Genomic DNA, 20810 nt, shown 5'->3' on the forward strand with positions numbered 1-20810 from the left:
AATAAAGAAGCCTAGCCTAGCGTTGTGGCTCACACCTTTAATCCCAACACTCCGGAGGCAGAGGCAGGCAGATCTCTAAGAGTTTGAGGGCAGGGGGTTGGGGATTTAGCTCAGTGGTAGAGAGCTTGCCTAGGAAGCACAAGGCCCTGGGTTCGGTCCCCAGCTCCGAAAAAAAGAACCAAAAAAAAAAAAAAAAAAAGAGTTTGAGGGCAGGCTGGTTTATAGAGAGAGTTCCAGGACAGCCAGGGCTACACAGAGAAACACTGTCTTGAAAAACAAGAAAGAAAAAAAAAAGAAAAACAAGAAAGAAAGGAAGGAAGAAAGAAAGAAAGGAAGGAGACCAACTGACTATAGACTGAAAACCTGAGTCAAAAAAAAAATCTTATTTATTTGGTTTTCAGTGGAGTTTTATTGGGTAGCCCAGGCTAGCTTCAAACTCCCGATCTTCCAGTTCTCATTTCCCAGGTGCTGGAATTACGGGTGTGTATCTCCGTGCCCAACTCCCTGCCTTTAAGTTGTCTCTGTCATGTAAAACTGACTCATGAAATAACCTTCTACCACCTCTTCCCCTGGACAATGGTGCCCTGGGAAACCCAGGACACCAGTTAGCAGGTTGTCTGCAGGGTCACTGGGCAGCCCCTAGCTATGGACACCAGGTGTCTCAGAACAAGACCCAGCAATTTGCAGCAAGACACAGTCCATCCATTGATGAGGACCTCCATTAATGGGGTTCCTCCTGAGCACCAGGTTGTCCCCGGGATTCAGGATGGCATGAAATGCCAGAGAAGTATTGTCCTTGACCCCATAGTCCCCTTCACAGAACTTCGTGCTCTCACTTGCTTTTCATTGCTGTGATAAAACTGACCAAAGCCACCTTGGTGAGGAAAGGGTTTATTCCACTTACAGGCCATCATCAAAGGAAACTAAGGCAGGAACTGGAGCAGAAGCACTCGGGGGTGGGGGTGGGGTGGAATCTGGTTCTCTGGCTCCCTCGCTCCTCATTGCTCACTTAGCTTGTTTTCTTAGACAACCTGGGACCACCTTCCCAGAAGTGGCACCACCCACCGTGGGTGGGGTCCTGTGACATCAGGTATTAATCATGAAAATGTCTCACATACATGTCCACGGGTCAGTATGATAGATGTAAATCCTCAGCTGATGTTCCTTCTCTCAGGTGACTCTAGTTTCTGTCAAGCTGACACAGATTAACCAACACACCGTCTCTGCACAGCCACTTCTGGTCCTCACGGTAGCTGCTACTTCTTCCAGATATATCCCCTGGCTAACAGGATCTAGCATGTGTTCACCGGGGCAGCCAGGTCAGCCTGTCTGCGGGCTGCCAGGAGTGCACTGCTCATAGGTTGGCCCTGTCTGTTTCAGGACAAGCAAAGGACCTGCCCTTGACAGCTTGGAGCAGGACCATGAGAAGGTCAGAGAGAAAGTGGGGTCTGGGAGTGATGCAGATAAGCCGAAGCCATTGTGGTACACACAGACGACACAGCAAGGTTCCTTCAGAAGGTGACATGGGCGAGCAAGGAACCAAGGCCTCTTAGAGAGCCAGGGTGATTTTCTTGTTGCCACAAAGCAACATGGTGACAAAGGCAGAGATCACATTCAGGTCCCCTGGAACCCCTGCCCACCTGGCAGCTTGATCAGGCCCAGATCTCAGTGCAGAAGGAGTGCCAGGAAAGGTCATGGTGGGAAGACCGTCTTAAGTATAGTGCAAGGGCTGGAGAGCCTATGGAAGTTCAGAAACTACTAGAATGACAGGTAGGTTTCCAATGGAAACATGTATGAGCTTGAGAGGAAAGAGGGATCCCCGGGGGAATAATGGCTAAGCCCTATGTAACTGTGATGGGTTTGGAGGAACATACAGCATATATCTGGTTCAATGTGGGTCTTTTTTTTTTAAGATTTATTTATGTATGTATTTATTATATATACGTACACTGTAGCTGTCTTCAGACACACCAGAAGAGGGCTTCAGATCTCGTTACAGATGGTTGTGAGCTATCATGTGGTTGCTGGGATTTGAACTCAGGACCTCTGGAAGAGCAGTCAGTGCTCTTAACCACTGAGCCCATCAATGTGGGTTTTTCTTTTTTCTTTTCTTTTTTTTTTCAGAGCTGGGGACCGAACCCAGGGCCTTGCGCTTGTTAGGCAAGCACTCTACCACTGAGCTAAATCCCCAATCCCGGGTCTTTTTAATATATGGGTGTGTGCTATGTGCCATGTGCATGTGGTAGATGCCTTCAGAAGCCAAGAGAGAGTGTCAGAGGGCCTAGCGCTGAAGTTACAGGTGGTTGTAAGCTGCCATGTGGGTGCTGGGACCTGAACTCGGGTCCTCTGGATGAGCTACAAGCTTTCTTAACTGCAGAGTCACCTTTTCAGGCCTTTAACGCAAGTCTTTGGCAACTGGGGTTCAATTCTCTTTTTCTTGCTGTTTCCCTCAACACTCAAATATGTGGCAGGGCAGAAATCCCTTTCTAAGCTTATCCCAGTAGCCCCCGGAGTGTCTGAGGCCCTCTGGCCCTGTGGGTGAGGCCACAGGATTTTATTCAGGAGGGTCTGTCTCTTGCTCACACCCTGGATCCCTGTTCTCAGCCAGGGGTACATCCCTGCTGTTCCTGTCACACAGGGTGCTGACTGTGGTCAACCTAAGGTGGCTATGGGAGTCGTGACGCGGTTGGTGGCGATGACAGCACCGTGTCCCAAGGCCCAGGGTTTCCCGGAAGGACTCTCGGAAGCGAGTGGACATGAGGTTGTAGAGCACCGGGTTAGCCGCTGAGCCGAGGTACAAGAAGACACCAGAAGCAAGGTGCACAGACTGGAAGGCCAGGCGCAGGCCGTCAGTCCAATGGGACACCATACTCCACATGAGACGGTCAGCATGGAATGGAACCCAGCAGGTGCCAAATACTATAACCAGAGCAACTGCAAAAACAGAGAAGAGAGCCCGATCTGATCTGTGTCCTGTTTAGAGTTTGCTTCTCCAGCTCACCATCCTCCCATCCTTGAAAAGCAGGCAGGAGAGCCAGGTGGTAGTAATCCCAGCACTTTGGAGGCAGAGGCAGGTGAATCGCTGAGTTCAAAGTCAGCCTGGTCTACATAGCGAGTTCCAGGACAGCCAGAGCCACACAAAGAAACCCCTTCTCAGAAAAACAAAAGCAAAATAACAGGCAAACAAACAAAACCCCCTGGAAGCTCAATTCCTTCCCCAGACTGGGAGTTAGCTCAGTGGAGCTTCCTCCTTAACAGTGGCACTTACTTAGCATCTTGGTCACCTGTCTGCGTTCCCTATCTCGAAGCTGAATACTTCTGTGGGAGGCCTGCCTGGCTGCTGCAGATATCCTGCCCTTGACCTCCTCTTGGAGCAATATCCTCTCCCTCCGCAGCCTCAGCCCAATGAGCAGGTACAGCACACTGATGGTGACCATGGGCAGACAGAAGAAGAGCAGTATGGTCGTCTGTATTACCAACTTGTAGAAGAACTGGGGACGCACCAGCGTACACGTAACTGAATCGGGCACCGGCCCCCGGCAGGGTACATAGAGTGGACTGAGGCCATGTAAGCTGGTGTTGGGCAGAGAGAAGAGAATAGCGAAGACCCAGATGGCTCCCAACATGCGGCGCACATGGGTCCGTGTCATCACAGACTTGGCTTGGAGTGGGTGCACCACGGCCACATAACGCTCCACACTTAGGGCTGTGACATTGAGCACTGAAGCCAGGCAGACAGTCTCCAAAAGCAGTATCCGGAAGTAACAGCCACCTGCACCCAGCTGGAATGGGTAATTGTGCTGCATCTCATAAAGTTCCAGGGGCAAGCCCACCAGGAGCACCAGCAAATCGGACACCGCGAGACTGAAGAGGTAGAAGTTGGTGGGCGTGTGCATTGCCTTCTGGCGCAGGATGACGGTGCAGGTCAACCCGTTGCCCAGAGTGCCCACTACGAAGATCAACAGGTACGTGACACAGATGGGCAAAAATTGTTTTACCTGCTGTGGCCCCAAGTACTTCAGCCTCAGGTCCTCATGAGTAAGGTTCAGGTCCTCAAGGTCAAAGTGCTCCTTGAACTCACTGTCATTGCAGGACAAGAGGCCTGTTGAAGCATTTGGGGAGAGCTGTCCAGGAAAGAAGGAACAATTGAGGCAGGGAGGAGCATGTAGAATAGAGGGGAGAAGAAGCCCAGAAGTCACTTAGGTAATCCCAGCTCTGTCCTAAGTCATGTCAACTGAAAGTGCCACCTGGTAGAGGGCTGATAAGTCACATGCCACTGAGAAAGAAAAGCATCTGCCACCCTCTATAAAGTGCATTTCAACTGCAAAGTACTCGAAGTGCAAACTTTAAAAATAATAAAATTGGGGGCTGGAGAAATGACTCAGTGGTTAAGAGCATGAACTGCTCTTCTAGAGGTCCTGAGTTCAAATCCTAGCAACCACATGGTGGCTCACAACCACCTGTAATGGGATCTGATGTCCTCCTCTCGTATGTCTGAGGACAGCTACAGTGTACTTATATATAATAAAATAAAATCTTTAAAAAAATTGTCTGGGCGGTGGTGGTGCACAGTTTTAATCCCAACACTCGGGAAGCATAGGCAGGCAGGTCTCTGTGAGTTTGAGGCTAGCCTAGGCTACAGAGCAAGTCCCAGGACATCAAGGACTACAGAGGGAGAGAGACCGTGTCTTCAACAACAACAAACCCAAAACAATAAAAAAAACAACGAAAAGAGTTATCCTCTAGCCTCTATACACAATTGCGTGCGCGCACGCACACACACACACACACACAAATTTTTAAATGTTAAGATTGGACCTTTGCTGAGAATATCAGGAGCTCCTGAAACCTTTGAATAAACGACAGTTTTTTCCAAGAACAGGCTTGGCTATCTCCTTCAGGTGTTTCCCTTTCAAGATAGACTTCAGGACAGCCACTTGGTGTGGGTGCAACAGCAGTATTGCTTGGTCTTTGAAGAGCCAGGATTCCTAAAGTAACTGCCAGGGCAGACCTGACCTTCCCAACTCCAGGTGGAAAGGTCCAGGTATTTAATCCTCAAAAACCATTGACACAGGGCAGACCTGACATGCAGAAAGGTGTGCATGACCTTGGGCTGAAGAGAAAGCCACCGTAGGGGTTAAGTGAAGGAGTTAAAAACTGTACTTTGACCCAAATTTGGTTCTGTTTTCTGTCACCTCAATCATTCCCAGTTTAATTATTTTATATTCTTTGTACCTAGGGTTCTCACTACTCGGAACTCTCAAGGAGAGGAGCTGGGAGTGGGCAGGTGACAGCCCAGGTTCAAGAGAGGTGCCCCGTGCCTAGAGAAAGGGTCAGCAGGCAGCAGGGCCGGGACAACAATCATCAGAAAAAAGAGAAATAAACTGACTGGCTGAGAGGTCTCTCCAACAACCCCCAAGTACCCCACAGAGTGTTTCCACCCATCTCACCCTGAGAGCCGTGCCTGTCAGGGCTCATATCCCGCTCACCTACCATGCCTTCTGCAGGGGAAGTCCTGACTGCGCCCTGGCTCCCACCGACAGATGCTGAACTGAAGCCGACCTGACAGCAGCTGCCCTCCCTGCCTGCCCGTTGCTCCGCCTGTTCACAAAATCGCCACTAGGGGGCAATGCTGACCCCGGAGCTTGGAGCACTTAAGACCATTCACAAGAGACCCTACCTGCATTCAAACCATATTAGGAAGCTGTTGGACTCACCCGAAGCTGAGAATGTCTCCTTTTTCTGGACAACAATCCCATTTTACAGATGAGAAAAAAATGACACTGAGAGAGGAAGTCCATGAGACTTGGGTCTAACGTGCTGTCCCCGCCAACCTGCAGCGTGCTGACTTGAGCGCGACTTGTTCTGTGTCCCGCAATTCTTTCTGACCCACATTTTCAGACACTTTCTTATACGCACCCTTTCAGCCCCTGAAAGTCAGCAGTCCAGAGAGTCTCATCTCCGTGACTCCACTTGTTTACTCACAGGATAGCAATCCCCCTCACCCCCATACCACAGTCTCATTAGGGGTTTCCAGCGCCTCACCCACCCACCCCGTGTCCAGGCACTAGTCTCCTCCAAGGAAATCACCCTCCTCTCTCCTTCCAGCACCTCCTCCCACACCGGTCCTTTTCCTGAGCATTGTCGGGACCCACTTCTTCACTCAAAAGAGAACACAAAAGCCTAGACAGGGGTCATAGCTGACACTCACCGTCTGCATTTCTGTCTTCAACGTTCTGTCAGCTTCCCAGCATCCCCTCACTCAAGACAATGTCTCTTTTACCCCGCCCCGCTCAATGCCTGGCTTCTTAAGAACTTCATTTGTAAACAAATAGTCCTGGCTAAGGAGATTGTGGGGAACTCAGGGGCACTTGTTCTTCAGAGCCCTTGGGAGAAAGAATTTTGAAAGCTTCCTACTTAGTTGCAGATGGACCAACCGGGACTAGTTCAGTCATGGCAAGGCTCAAAAACCAGCTCACCAAGGCCTCCCAGAGTTCAAGGAGCACTTCTGACTGTGCTCCCACCTCTAGACCCCCCTCCCCACACCTCCCTGTGAGCCTTTTGAAAACGTTCAGACCCCATGAAGGATGGGGAATGACATGGTTCCCTATAGAATGACCTACAGAAGACAGATGGCTCACACCAAATTACATTCCTAGCGCTGGCTGTGCCATTCACTCAGCATCTTCAGCCATCCTGCTAAAGGACAGCCCTGAAAAGAAGGCCCCTCAGTTCTCACGGTAGTAGCCTCTGTTTACACTCTGCCCAGGGTCCCGGTCAGGATCCAAGCTTGAGAACACATGGCAGGGTGTTCCGCAGAACCAGTAGCACCTGCTCCTACCTACTCAGCCCTAAGGCAGCCTCTTTGGATTTTGTGGGTGCATATCCATTTCTTGAGCATGGCGGTCGGTGGCTATCAGTGTAGACCAGGCTATGTCAAGTCTTGGTGCATGCGTAGGGCTCCTGGAGCTGAAGTGAGTGCATAGCTCATAGCCCTCCAACTCTTCCTGAGAACCACAGGGCGGGGGGCGGGGGGGGCCTTCCTTAGCTCAGGTCTGAAGTAGAACCCACCTCAGCCTCCAGGCTGACCTCCTCTCCTGCTCCCAATTGCTTATGAATAAAAGAAGGCAAGTAAGCCTGGTAGAGGGCAGTGTTGGCGCACACCTTTAGCCCCAGCACTCGGGAGGCAGAGGCAAGCAGATATCTAGGTTTGAGGCCAGCAGCCTGGTCTGCATAGTGAGTTCCAAGACAGACAAGAGTACACAAAGAACCATATCTTGAAAGATGGGTAGGGAGGGGGAAGGGGGACGGGACAGAACACACGACTAAACAAATGAACAAAACAAAACCCGCACCCCTCTGGAGTTGGAGGGACAGAAAGTGTGACCTTTCCTTCTCTTGGGGCTCAGTGTGTACACTAGGCTCAACTCTACTCGAAGTGGGAGGACATTTGGCATCTCACACTGGGGCAAACAGAAAATGCCAGGATCTCTGTGATCCTGGGACTATATCTCATGGCACTCTGGGCCTGGAGCCAGCTCTAAAAGGCTATCCACAAGGCTCTCTTGGCACCTACTTATCCAGGGCAATATGGCTGACCCTTGAGTCTAAGTCTCTACATACAGCAGACCTCAGGCATATGCATCCTGAATGCCCCTTTTGGGATCTTCTGATACATGAATGCCCAAAGTTACAATCCAGGTCAGATTTTGGAATAAAATCCCACCCCTACCTCCCTACCCCCTCTCCTAGCCCCTTACTCTCATCATTACCTCTTTACCCCACCCCTACCTTCCTACTATGACTCCTTCCTCCCTACCCTCCCCCCAGACCAGGCCTCAGACTTTGTTTGTTCACAGGGATTTTCTGTGTGTGTCTTAGTGCTTCATTTTCTCTTTTAATTTTTTACATTACGCCCAGATAAAAATCCATCCTGGCTCTGTACTCTAGTCATATGGGGTGCGTGGGACTGGGGCTTCTGGCCTTCTGGAGTGGAAGAAAACAGTTGCCTTACCAGATAGGATCCTGTCTCCAGATATCAGATAGCCCAGAGTCAAACAGCCATGCAAGGCTATAGATGTTGATGCTGCCCAGGGGCTTCAAGGTGTCATCAAAGACACCCAAGTCGGAGGGAGTGGTGAATAGCCATGGTGGCATCATGGATCTAATAGGTGTGCTGTCTGTTTGTTTGTTTGGTGTGTGTGTGTGGCTGAGTTGTGGGAGGAGGGGGGCTCTTCCTGACAGGTTTGTGAGGTAAATGAGACCATTTTTCAAAAATGCTCAGGAGAAGCCCAGGAAAGCACCAACCTTCAAGGAACAGAGTAAATTTCTTCTCAGATGTTCAAACTCAGAAGAAACCATTCACAAAACTACAAGGGATAGCCACACCGGAGAACCAGGACGTTAAACCCTTTCCTGGTCCATTCGGACCTATCATGGCCACAATAGCAGACTCACAAGCAGCTTGGTTTCAGTAGCAGACGGCAGTTACTCACTCCTCCCAGCTGCCCTGAAGATGAAGTGTGTGTACAACAGTTTCACACGGTGACGGTGGTGGTGGTGGTGGTGGTGATGGTGGTGGGCGAGATTGGTTTGGTTTTGAGATGGGGGGGTCTCAGGTAATCCCGGCTGAACTCGATGTGTATCCAAAGTGTATGTTACCACGTCCAGTTTGTGGGGTGTTGGGGCTCAACCCAAGGTACCGTGCATGTTAGGCAAGCACTCCACACCCAGCCAGGGTCATGCAAGCCTACAGTCTAACACTCAGGAGAAGCATGGAGATCTCCCTGCGAACCTTAACACTAAGGGCTGAAGATGGGATTCGAATATAATGTTTATCTTCTAAATCGCTTCTGGACTCTACTCTTCAATTCCAACTCTAATCTCCCATTTCTAAAGTGTCGATTTATTTTCTTTTTGTAGTTGTTTGCTTGTGTGTTTTGAACAGGGTCTCTATGTAGTCTTGCCTGTCCTAGAACTTATGTAGGCCAGGCTGTCTTCAAACTTACAGAGATCAACCTGCCTCAGCCTCCCTAGGGGCGGGGATTAAAGACATTTATCGCTACACTTGGCAAGAAGTGACTTTTAATATCTAAAAATAGTTTTTAGATTTATTTATTTTATGTATGAGTGCTTTGCCTTCATGTATGCATTCGCCATATCTACAGAGGCCAGAAAAGGACATAACATTCCAAAACAGGAGGATAGATGTTTCTGAGGCATTCTGAAACTGCTGACCATGTAACCCAGGTTCTCTGTAACAGTAGCAAGTGCTCTAACCACTGAACCCTCTACAGCCCCTATCTTTCCTTTCTTTCTTTTCTCCACTTTTTTTTTAAAGTTAACTGGTTTTTTTTAAATATTTATTTATTATATATGAGTATACTGTAGCTGTCTTCAGACACACCAGAAGAGAGCATCAGATCTCATTACAGATGGTTGTGAGCCACCATGTGGTTGCTGGGATTTGAACTCAGGACCTCAGGAAGAGCAGTCAGTGCTCTTAACCACTGAACCATCTCTCCAGCCCTTTTCTCCACTTTTTATTGCCAGGAACTGAGCACTATATTTTCTAGAAAGCACTCTACCACCAACCTACATCCCAAGCCTTTTCAGTCTCTGTACAGCCCAAGCTGGCCTTGAACTTATGATCTTCCTGTCTCTGTTTCCCAAAAGCTAGAGTGATAAGCACACGCAAGCTTGCCTGTCAAATTGTGTAAGAGCCCAGCCTTTAAAAAAAAAAAAAAATGGAAGGAAGAGAAAGGGAGAGAGGGAGAGGGGGAGGGGGAAGGGGAGAGAGAGCAGGAAAGAAGAGAGGAGGGGAGAGGAGAGGAGAGGAGGGGAGGGGAGAGGAGAGGAGGGGAGGGGAGGGGAGAGGAGAGGAGAGGAGAGGAGAGGAGAGGAGAGGAGAGGAGAGGAGAGGAGAGGAGAGGAGAGAATTCCGTAGGCATCTTTACCCATTTTCCCCAGAACTGCCCCTCCTGAGTGTTGTTCCTGGCTCTTCTTCCATGGGCTAGCCTGGTACTTCCTTGCTTGGCCCAGAGGCAGCTCCTGTGTGGAGACAAGCCAGGTTCCCTTTCCTATGGAATTGGGGTGAGAAGTTAGTTTCCTTCAACATTCAGTCTTGGCTCTAGAAGTCCAAGAGCTATAGCATCTTTCATGTTTACAGCATGCTGCTTAGACTTCCTGTGCCTCGGTTGCCTCGTGTGAAAGGTTGGGTGGCAAACGGCTCTACCTCTAGGTTTGTGACTGCGTGTAGACCAGTCATTTCAGAACTGGCAGATAAACGTCAGCACATATCTCAAAAATCTTGCTACATTTCCTGAACACAAAGGAACTGATGGGGGCGGGGGCTTGTTTTGTTTTATTTTAGCCAGGGTCTCATTGTGTAGCTGGCCTGGAACTTGCTATGTAGGCTAGGCTGGCTTGAACTCACAGAGCTCTTTCTCTGGCCTCCTTGTGTTGGGATTAAAAGTGCTTTCTACCACACCAGACAGGAAGTGTGTTTTAATAGTTTTCTTCCAAAGCAAGAAAAGAACCCAAAGGTTTCCCTCTTCGTTCCCAAAGTAGATTGATGTGAGAAGAAGGGTCTGTCAGGAGACTGTGGTGAGCAGGAAGAGTGGAGGATGGGAGCCCAGTCACCATCCACATGTAGGACAAAGGCTGCTCTTGACTTGTCTCTGTGGCGTCTCTGTGCTCATAGAAAGTTCTCAAGTGTGTTTATTTGGAGACGCCATAAACAGAGGACGGACTCATGGGGTGCTTTATGAGGCCTTTGTTGGGTCAGCAGGATTACTAGGTCAAACCCATACTCACCCCTCCCATATTGGCAATAGAAAGAATCCCAACCTCACAGGGATCAAGACCCTAAAAGGGCACCAAGTTATGCTGCTCCAGGTGCCATTCATTGCCTGAGGAGGAGGAGGCTCCTCTCCAGCAAAGCTGTGCAGTGAGAGACAGCAGATCTGGTGAGAGCAAGGACTGGCGTGTGGACAGGCCATGTAGTGTCTCTTCCCCTTTTGGACTTCCCTGGACTCCCCTTCACAGGGCTGATGGGAAGAGAATAGGTTGGGGTCTGTCATGATTCCTGTGCAGCTCACAGGCCAGACCTGGCTTCTCTGTGGAGCCTGCGCTTCTTAAGGAAGTCATAGTCTGAAGTGAATAGGACTCCACCCAGCAAGATGGGGCTGTTTGGTTTTCAGTTAAGAAAGAGTGTCAGGGGCCAGCGAAATGCCTCAGTGGTTAAGAGCATTTGAGTACAAATCTGACAACCTGCATTGGATCTGGGGAAGGTGGACCAAGGCCCAGAAGCTTAGGTGTAGGACCCCACAGCCTGAATCAGGCCATGCCCTACTGCAGCTCACTCTGGGACAAGAGAATAAAGAGGCTGCTTGGGCCATGGCCTTACAGCAATGCCTTCAGCCCTGAGTCTATGGTACCTGACTCCTCTGTGCTCTTTGACACATAGGCTATGCTGAACTGAAAAGTTCTCTCCTTTGTTTGGGGAATTGGTCGGGAGACTTCCCCGGGGAAGATTTGCTGAGGGTCCTCCAGACTCTGTCTCTCTGTCTCTCTCTCTGTCTTTCTCTCTCTCTCACACACACACACTCTCTCTCTGTCTCTCTCTCTCTCACATACACACACACACACTCAGTCTCTCTGTCTCTTTGTCTCTCTGTCTCTGTCTCTCTGTCTCTGTCTCTCTCTCACACACACACTCTCAGTCTCTCTCTCTCTCACACACACACTCTCTCTCAGTCTCTCTATCTCTTTGTCTCTCTGTCTCTGTCTCTCTGTCTCTCACACACACTCTCTCTCAGTCTCTCTCTCACACACACACTCTCTCACTCTGTCTCTCTCTGTCTCTGTCTCTGTCTCTCTCTCTCTCTCTCTCACTCTCTGTGTTTGTCTCTCAACCTGGCTTCACTCATGTAGGGCATAACCTGAACTCACTGATTTATTGGCCCAGCCCTTTGTTCCCAGTTGATTTGTTTTATTTTTAAAACTTACTTTTATGTTCATGGGCGTTTTGCCTGCACATATTTCTGTGTACCACATGAGTATGGTACCCAAGGAGGGCAGAAGACTTCAGGTCCTCACAGTAGACAGTTGTGAGCTGTCATATGGGTTTTGGGAATTAAACCTGGGTCCTCTAGAAGAGCAGCCAGTACTCTGTTGATCCATCTCTCCAGCTGTTGCTACTTTTAATGAAGTGCCTATCCAGATTTTTGTTTGTTTTTTGAGACAGGGTCTCACTATGTACCTTTAGTTGACCTGAAACTCACTATGTCATCAACAAGGCTGGCCTAAAGATCCTTCTGCCTCTGCACTACTTCCCGAGAGCTTGAATTAAAGGCATGCATTAACCACGCCCAACTCTCTCCAGGTTTTAAAGCGTAGCCTCTCCTTCCCTTTAAGGCCCTACTGTGTTTCTATTCTCCAAATATTAGTGTTCCTATACAATGCTTTCCTTCCACTTCAAGGCCCAATCATGGCCTTGAGGCCCTTTCATTCTTTCTAATAACCCTAATTTCTGAAGGGAATTCTGAAGTGCGTGTCAGCTTTCTTTCCAGACTAACCACAGCAACCTCTTTCCATGTGGCATGTGTGCTCCCACTTTTACACACACACACACACACACACACACACACACACACTCACGAGTCAATATTTGTTCCTTCTGTAATACATAGTGGCTATGGTTATGTTTTGGGGCCAGTCTTACTGTGTAGCTCGCTATCCTGGAACTCATGATCTGCCTGTATCAGCCTCCCCAGCACTGAAAGGTTTGTAGGCGTCTGCTATAGGAATGAAAGCTCTTAGAAAATAACAAAAAACGAAAGCAAAACACACCTTACCCTGGGCCTTCTGCAAGGCAGAGAAACTGGGGCGTCAAGAGGGTGGAATCATGGCAAGTCTGCAGCCTAATTATCTTGGGCCATCTCTAAGCCCCGTTAATCACCACACATTGCTTTCCCCTGTAGGTGACCTAATGCCTTTGGGACCATTAGGTCAGTCCTTTGGAATGTACAAACAGTCCAAGCAAAACACCAAGGTAGCATCTGAGGCCTGTGGCTGAGATCCCTCTGCTTTCTGGGACTCAACTACTAGATGTTTCAAACATCGTATCTGGAGAATGTCTTGATTTGTGATTCTTCGTTCTAGTCTTCATCAAATCGTTACTTCGGGATTGTGGTGACCAGAAAGTATTTATTTGGCTCCAGAAAAACCTATCTCGTATCTCCTTTGTGGTGAGGATTGTGATGTGTTTTGTCTGTTCTGAAGATCTATTTTATTTTTAATTATGTGTGTGTGTCTATATAAGTGTCTGCCAGATGTGTGCTTGTGCCCACTGGGACCTGGAAAGAGTTCTGGGTTGTTTTAAAATATGACTTCCCAATGAGAAATCACTCCATGCACTTATAGATTAATAAAGGAAAAACACTTTAATGACAACACATGGCCAGCTCTGGGTAATACACAAAAGGGAAGCAGCGTTGGACAGAAATCCCCTAGCTTACATATCTTTACAGCCCCAAGTTACACTCGCATGGAGCAATTAACCATATTTTACAGGGACAGACGTTTAAGGTTTGGTTGTTCCAGCAGATGGGGAGATTTATAGTGTAAAACATTGTCAGGGTCACCCCAATCAGACCAGGGACCTTTTCCGGGACAGCCGTTACCAGGGTCATCCTGCCTGCCTGGCAGAATTATGCTCTGCCTGGTAATAGGGGCGTGGTTTAATCTAGGGTCCCTGGTAAGAGGGGCGTGGTCTAATCAGGGGCTGTTAGCCAGGCAGAAGCATGCTCCTTTAGCTAAATTTTACATTCGTGTGACTTAATATTTTCTAAGCAAGTTTACTGGTAACCCCTTGCAGCGGCCAATTATTTCATTTCTCTTTCAAGAGCTCCTGGCGCTGGAGTTATAAACAGTTGTGAACCGCTGCCGCCGGTCGCAAGCGCTGGCCCCAAGTGCTGGGAACTGAGCGGGTAAGCGCTCTTAATAGCTGAGGCACCTCTCCAGCCAGAAAACTGTGTTTCTGTGGACACCCGGCTTCAGTTTCCTGCCACTTACTCACCTGTCCAGGCCAAGGCTTTTCTGGATCCTACTGTTAGGTAGGTTTGGGCCACAACCTCCACGAGGTCTCCCCTACAGTGAGGCTTGAGGTCCGGGGTGAGAAACAAGGAGCCCCAAAACAGTTTATATCTTCACTGCTCCCCTTCTCTTTGCCTGACATCTTTGTTTCATGGTGACTGTCCATGACCCAAGGAGATGCAGCATTAGCCCAGGCGGAGAACTGGCTCCTACTTAGTCCTGGCCACCGTCCTAACTGAACGACTTTAAAAGGTGGAGATCAGAATACTCTCTGGGTCAAAACACTCGAGTTCCTTCGCTGCCCCCATTAGCCTAAGTGAGCCACAAGATTTCTCCTGGGGCCTCATTCCTCTCATGTATAAAGCAGGGACGGCCATTTTTGTTCAGCCCTAGGGTAGAGGGCACTTTATTCCCACAGACACCTGGGAACACATGGTCCCTTTAATGAGAAACACGTTGCAGAAACACCTTGCAAGAAGTGCAAATACAAATACCCTTCTGTCCCGGACCATCTGAGAGTAAACCGCTCGCCTGAAGCCCAGGCTACCTAAGTACTTAAGTGCATGTTGCCTGCAAACAGGGCACTTCCTCCACTGAGCTGATACAGCCGGCAACATCAGGACTGCATTGGAACCTCCTAAGCACAGACCCTGTCAAGTTCCGCCATTTGAGCCTACCGGAAGTGAGCCTCGGATCTACCTTCGTCTTTTGTCGCTTTGAAATTTTCTATTAAAAATCTTTGTAAATAAATGTACATACGGGGCTTTCCTACGCCTGCACTTGCTCTAAAATAACACGGAGACATGGTGTTTTTATTAATCAGCTCCTTGCACTATACTGGAGAATATTCTGAGCTATTCTCACCTTAGTCTAACCGGTTAGGCTCCCTACTACCCAGACACATGCTCCATCATCTGCCATCTTGGTCTTCCCCTGGACACTCCAGCTTCATGTGTCCTCTCAGGGCGACTCGCTCTCCTGCTCTCTACCTAGGACCCCCTCACTGGGATCGAAGTCCCACCTTTTTGTCTTCTACCCAGATATTGGCTGATCAGCTCTTTATTAACCAATCTGAGGTGATAGTTTTTACACAACATGGACGGGAAGGTTTTTTTTTTTTTTTTAAGATTTATTTATGTATTATATTTGAGAACACTGTAGCTGTCTTCAGACACATCAGAAGAGGGCATCAGATCTCATTACAGATGGCTGTGAGCCACCATGTGGTTTCTGGGAACTAAACTCAGGACCTCTGGAAGAGCAGCCAGTGCTCTTAACCACTGAGCCATCTCTCCAGCCTGAGACAGGAGACTCTTGACAGTGCCAACTTCCAGACTTACTGCCGATCTCTAGGCACAGTAATCAGTGATCGGCATCTGAATATATAGTGCACAGAACCATCCCCCAACAAATATTTCTTTTTAATTGTGTGTATGTGTGTAGGGGAGGGATATGTATGAGTATGCGGGTGCCTGGAGAGGATGGCATTTGGATCCCTTAGAGCTAGATTGCAGGCAATTGTGAGCTGCTTGAAATACTGCTAGGAACTGACCCTCTGCTCTTAGCCACTGGGCCGTCCCCCCAGCCCCTCCCCACTTCCCCTCCTCACTTCTTGTTTCATTCTACCCCAGTTGCTATGGTCTGGGAGAGGAAGCTCAAAACACGAGATAGCACTGTATCATGTCCAGCAGAAAAAGCACCTCACAGCAACTTCCAGTTATAATTTTGTTTTGAACAGGGCCTCATCATGTAGCCCAGGCTGGCCTTTACCTCCTAACTATCCCTTCCAGGGCTGGAATTCCAGACATGTTATACACTTCATGAGTTATCTATTGTTATTGTTAAGGCCTAGGTAAAATGTTAAGGCCTAGGTAAAATGTTAAGGCCTAGGTAAAATGTTAAGGCCTAGGTAAAATGTTAAGGCCTAGGTAACTGTTACCTATCTAACTGCCATTTTGTGTGCTCTTGCTAATGTGATAAGGAAACTTTCTCATATGTTGTTACTGCTGTTACTAGGGAACTTTCTCATGCCCAAGTTGATTGGATATTCTGTTATGTGTTGTGCTTTGGTGTTCTTGGAAACTAATCACAATAGAAGTCAGAACTGCTTGTATAGTCAGCCACAATAAGCCTGGACCCGAACCAATCACCAAGCAGCACTTCCTACACCTATGAATGAGGTTTCATGGTTTCTCGCCTTTATAAACTGCCCCTGGGATAGACCTCAACATAAGGGAGACACCAGCACCAATATAAGAATCTATTTGGAATAAGACTTCCATTTTGAGTAGGGGGTCAAATAAAGTTTAAGTTCCTAAGACCTCCCTAGGAGGTCCTACTTGGCAGAAAGAGATGTGTGAGTGAATAAGTTAAGACATGAATGTGGGGCAAGTCCCCTGCCACAGTGGAATACTCCATCCAATGGGAACAGAATACATGGACAACGAAGATGTGTTCTTGTGAAGTCCTCTATCCATAAATCCTGATTGGTGAAATAACTTGGCACAGATGTTTGTGGATCTCAAGGTTTAAAAGCTCTGTAGGATCCCGGCTCACGGTTGTAGCCAGCCCCCAAGTTTGGTCTATGGCCCTGACCCATTCATTAGTTCTGGGGTGAATTGCTTAATCACTATCCCTGTCTAATGGAGACCAGTGTTCATGTGGTTTGTGGGTGACTCCTGGACCCCAACAGTTACGATGTGAGTAAAATGGTAATTCTAACCCACCATTCCCTCATCTGTTAACTGAGACTGACAACTGTACGAACGTGATGTTGGAATGCAGCCTCTGCTCAGGCCTCCTCGGACACTGCTGGGCACCCAGGGAGACCTTATTTGTGAATTCCAGCAAATCTGGTGGCTACATTTCGCCGTGAACTTCCCACTTACAAGATAGATTTCCATTTTTGCCAAGTGGACTCTTCTTCTCTTCAGAGACCCCCATCTCTACGGGTGGTCTGAGCTCTCCTGGGAGGCCTTGCCTTCGTCTGCCCATCCGAGGTATGAGTAACTCCTCTAATACATTTCTTCTTCCCCCCACAACCCATCTCAATGTCCTCTTGACCCCTGGACTGCACCCCAAACCTAACGACTATAAAGAAAACACTCATTTTGGGAACTTATGGAGGGTTCCGTTTGGGGTTCAATAATAAAGATGCAGAGATCTGTATAGAATTAGACTATTAGCCTGTTTGCTGGGGCAGTCTCTCAGCTACCTATGTAGCTCCACCAGGCCTCCCTGCCCTGCTCCCTTCCCTCTCTCTGTCTCTGCTCAAGCTACCAGCTCTTTATTTGTCAAAAGCCACACTCCTTTCTTGTGCAAAAAAAAAAAATCTATTAGCATAGTGAGTGTCCACGGTTATCTCCTTCCACACCATCTGCAGAAGGGCTACACCCAGCCCAGATCTTAGAGTTGCCTTATGGCCAGATTGAGGGTCATGTGACCTCCCAGAGGGCAGCTTGCTTTTTAACAGGATAATCTCAGAGTCCGGAAGACAAACATTTACCTATCCTGCCAGCACCTGGTGCTGCCAGGCAAGGTAATTAACAACTGAGAATCCCGGGATACATTTTCATAGTAGATACAATATGTGTGGGAGGGTTATCCCTATGACCAAGTGTTTATAATCACCTGGCGTCAGGATTGCATATTCCATTCAAGACAATAACTCATTACTGTGTCTGAGCTCAGTGAATTCCAGCAAATCTGGTGGCTACATTTCGCCGTGAACTTCCCACTTACAAGATAGATTTCCATTTTTGCCAAGTGGACTCTTCTTCTCTTCCCAGAATATAAGGCAATCCCAGAATATAAGAGGCTGAAGATGGAGGGCTAATAAACTTGGTTACTCCGGTTTACAAGACACAGCCAGGCAGTGGTGGTGCACACCTTTAATCCCAGGATGTGGGAGGCAGAGGCAGGTTGCTCTATATAAATTCAAGGTCAACCTGGTCTACAGAGTGAGGAGGACAGCCAAGGCTACACAGAGAAAAGCCATCTTGAAAAACAAAACAAAACAAAACAAACAAAACAACATCAAAACGACAAGAGATGGTGACCTGGCTGGCATTTTCTCTTGCCAACCTGTCCCCCTAACCAGTCTAGGCAGGACAGATAAACTCAAGGCCAGATCTTGTTCACACAAACTTTAAGTCTATAGCTTCCCTTTCTTGGTCTAAACTGACCAATCCTAAATTAGAGGAAGGGAAACCCATTCCAGACTGTCTAAGATCCTTAAAACACCCAGCCCTCAAGGAGACCTAACTTTGACTTCCAATTCTTTCTCTGTCTCTTTGTCTGTGTGTGTGTGTGTGTGTGTGTGTGTGTGTATTAAACATTTAAAAATAAAAATTTTAGGGCTGGAGAGATGGCTCAGCGGTTAAGAGCACCTGACTGCTCTTCCAGAGGTCCTGAGTTCAAATTCCAGCAACTGCGGGGCTGGGGATTTAGCTCAGTGGTAGAGCGCTTACCTAGGAAGCGCAAGGCCCTGGGTTCGGTCCCCAGCTCTGAAAAAAAGAACCAAAAAAAAAAAAAAAAAAGAAAAAAAATTCCAGCAACTGCATGGTGGCTCACAACCATCTGTAATGAGATCTAATGCCCTCTTCTGGTGCTCTTCTGGTGTGTCTGTAGACAGCTACAGTGTACTCATATATAATAAATAAATAGATAAAAGTTGAGAAATTTAAAAAAATAAAAATTTTAAACTTTTTGAAAAGAAAAAGCATTGTGATTTGCATATAAAGCAGGAGTTGGTACTTGGGAGCTGAAGGCCCCAAGTGACAGATTAACTGAGATTGGGATTTTATTTAAGCAATTGGGGATTTACAACTTGTAACTAGTCTGTCTGGGAGGAATAAAGATGTTCTAAGGACACTTGTGTCTCTCCCATTGACTACTGAATATTGAAACAGTGGACAGAAGAAATCAGAATCCCCCTCCACCCCGGGGAATTTTCTTTTGTGGGAAAAAAGGCTTAAAGTGCAGGGTAGGGTGTGGGAATGTAGGGGAGCAGAGAAGGGACTCGTGTGCAGTGGAAATTTATGACAACCAGAGACTGGTGTCTGGGACTGTGATGTTTTGGGGATGGTGCCTTAACTAGGACTGACTAGTTATGTATTCATGAATAGCTTTTGCCCTCTAGCTAAACCCTACCTTTAGGTTCAGACCCCAAAGATGGACTGGAGAGGAGGGGGCACTGGATCTCTTTTTTTGTCTTTTTGGGGATAGGTAGCCAAATCTGGCTTGTTAGAACACAGGCTGTAACCCTTCATCCCATAATAAAACTCAGTTGCAGGAAGCTGTGGAAACATCTAGCTGTGGAGATTCGCCAGAGGAAACAGCAGGTCACTAGAAGATGTTCTTGGAGACTTTCTCTGGTCCCAGACATCTTCCGATGTCTCACTCTGCTTCCTGGCCACCTTGAGGGGAGCTCTCTACACTGTCCTCCCCCATGATGTTCTGGCTTCCTTCAGGCCGGCAGCAGAGAGACCAAGTGGCCATGGACTGAAACCATGAGCCAAAATATTTTTTCTTCCTTTTAAATTATTGCTTTTGAGTATGCTAGAAGCAAATAAAGAACAACCTTGGTGTCACGAAAAGGAACAAGCGAAAGAACAGGCCAAAAGCTGCTCAGAAGAAAAATTCTTTTTACTGTTGTTCTGTGAATTTAAAATGATGATGATGATGATGATGGTGGTGGTGGTGGTGGTGGTGGTGGTGGTGGTGGTGGTGGTGGTGGTGGTGGTGGTGATGGTGGTGATGATGGTGGTGGTGGTGGTGATGGTGGTGGTGATGATGATATCTCATGTTGTCTTGGCTGGCCAGAAACTCACTATGAAGATCAGGCTAGACTTGAACCCTCTAGAAATCCACTTGTCTCTGCCTCTGGGATGCTACGATTAAGGGAATCTATCGATCGTCCAGCTGGCAATTCTTTTTTTCTGGAGCTGAGGACCGAACCCAGGGCCTTGCGCTTGCTAGGCAAGTGCTCTACCACTGAGCTAAATCCCCAACCCTGGCAATTCTTTTTGTAAAGAGATTACCCGGGGCTGGTGAGATGGCTCAGCGGTTAAGAGCACTGGCTGCTCTTCCAGAGGTCCTGAGTTCAAATCCCAGCAACCACATGGTGGCTCACAACCATCTGTAAAGAGATCTGATGCTCTCTTCTGGTGTGTCTGAAGATAGCTACAGTGTACTCACATATATAAAATTAATAAATCTTAAAAAAAAAAAAGAGAGATTACCCAAGAAGCAAGAGTCTAGCAGAGCTCAACTTCACAAGCTGATGTGATTGGCTAATCCTGGCATGGGAAGTACTTGTTGGGCTAACTACCTTTAACAGAACCAACGATACACCCAGTTTCTTACATATACATGTTACAGCAACAGGTATATTGACTGGGTTATTTACATGGACTCTCAAACTGTCCCAGATTTCACCAACGGGAACTCTTTCAAACTGGGTTCTGTACTCTGCTGGTTTGGCCCTATCACAAATCTTTCTGGTTAGGTATGGAATCTCAGCACTTGGGAGATTCCAGGCCAGTTCCAGATATACAACAAGTTCAAGGCTAGCCTAGGCTACATGAAACTGTCTTCAAAAACAAAACAAAACAAAAGACGTGTATTTTGTAGCACAATAAAGGGGAAAAAATATTGGTGATTGTGCAGGGCTGAGGGAAAGAAAGCCAGATGACCCTCCCAGGGCAACCATC

At 47.8% G+C, this 20810-nt stretch overlaps 1 protein-coding gene across 2 annotated transcripts; it reads right to left on the bottom strand.

The window, feature by feature from the left end:
• Window positions 1-875: 875 nt before the first annotated feature.
• On the bottom strand, window positions 876-7021 carry Nmur1 (neuromedin U receptor 1). 2 transcript variants are annotated; one of them, XM_017596633.3, is made up of 3 exons: window positions 6212-7021; window positions 3269-4124; window positions 876-2934 (listed from the first exon to the last, which is right to left on the bottom strand). In XM_017596633.3, exons 1-3 carry the CDS (start codon window positions 6218-6220, stop codon window positions 2555-2557), a joined length of 1245 nt encoding a protein of 414 aa, XP_017452122.1. In that variant the 5' UTR covers window positions 6221-7021; the 3' UTR covers window positions 876-2554. The 2 variants fall into 2 exon arrangements, with proteins under 2 accessions (XP_017452122.1, NP_075588.2); NM_023100.2 differs by lacking the exon at window positions 6212-7021 and adding an exon at window positions 5494-5527 and having other exon boundaries at window positions 2112-2934.
• Window positions 7022-20810: the final 13789 nt, after the last annotated feature.

Source organism: Rattus norvegicus, chromosome 9 (genome assembly GCF_036323735.1).
Source record: "Rattus norvegicus strain BN/NHsdMcwi chromosome 9, GRCr8, whole genome shotgun sequence".
Taxonomy (NCBI): Eukaryota; Metazoa; Chordata; class Mammalia; order Rodentia; family Muridae; genus Rattus; species Rattus norvegicus.

Excerpts from the sequence above, each read along its gene's own strand:
- Nmur1 (XM_017596633.3), bottom strand. Across the intron at positions 2,935-3,268 it reads ACAGGTGACCAAGATGCTAA|TTGCTCTGGTTATAGTATTT; the intron begins GTAAGTGCCACT and ends CTGTTTTTGCAG.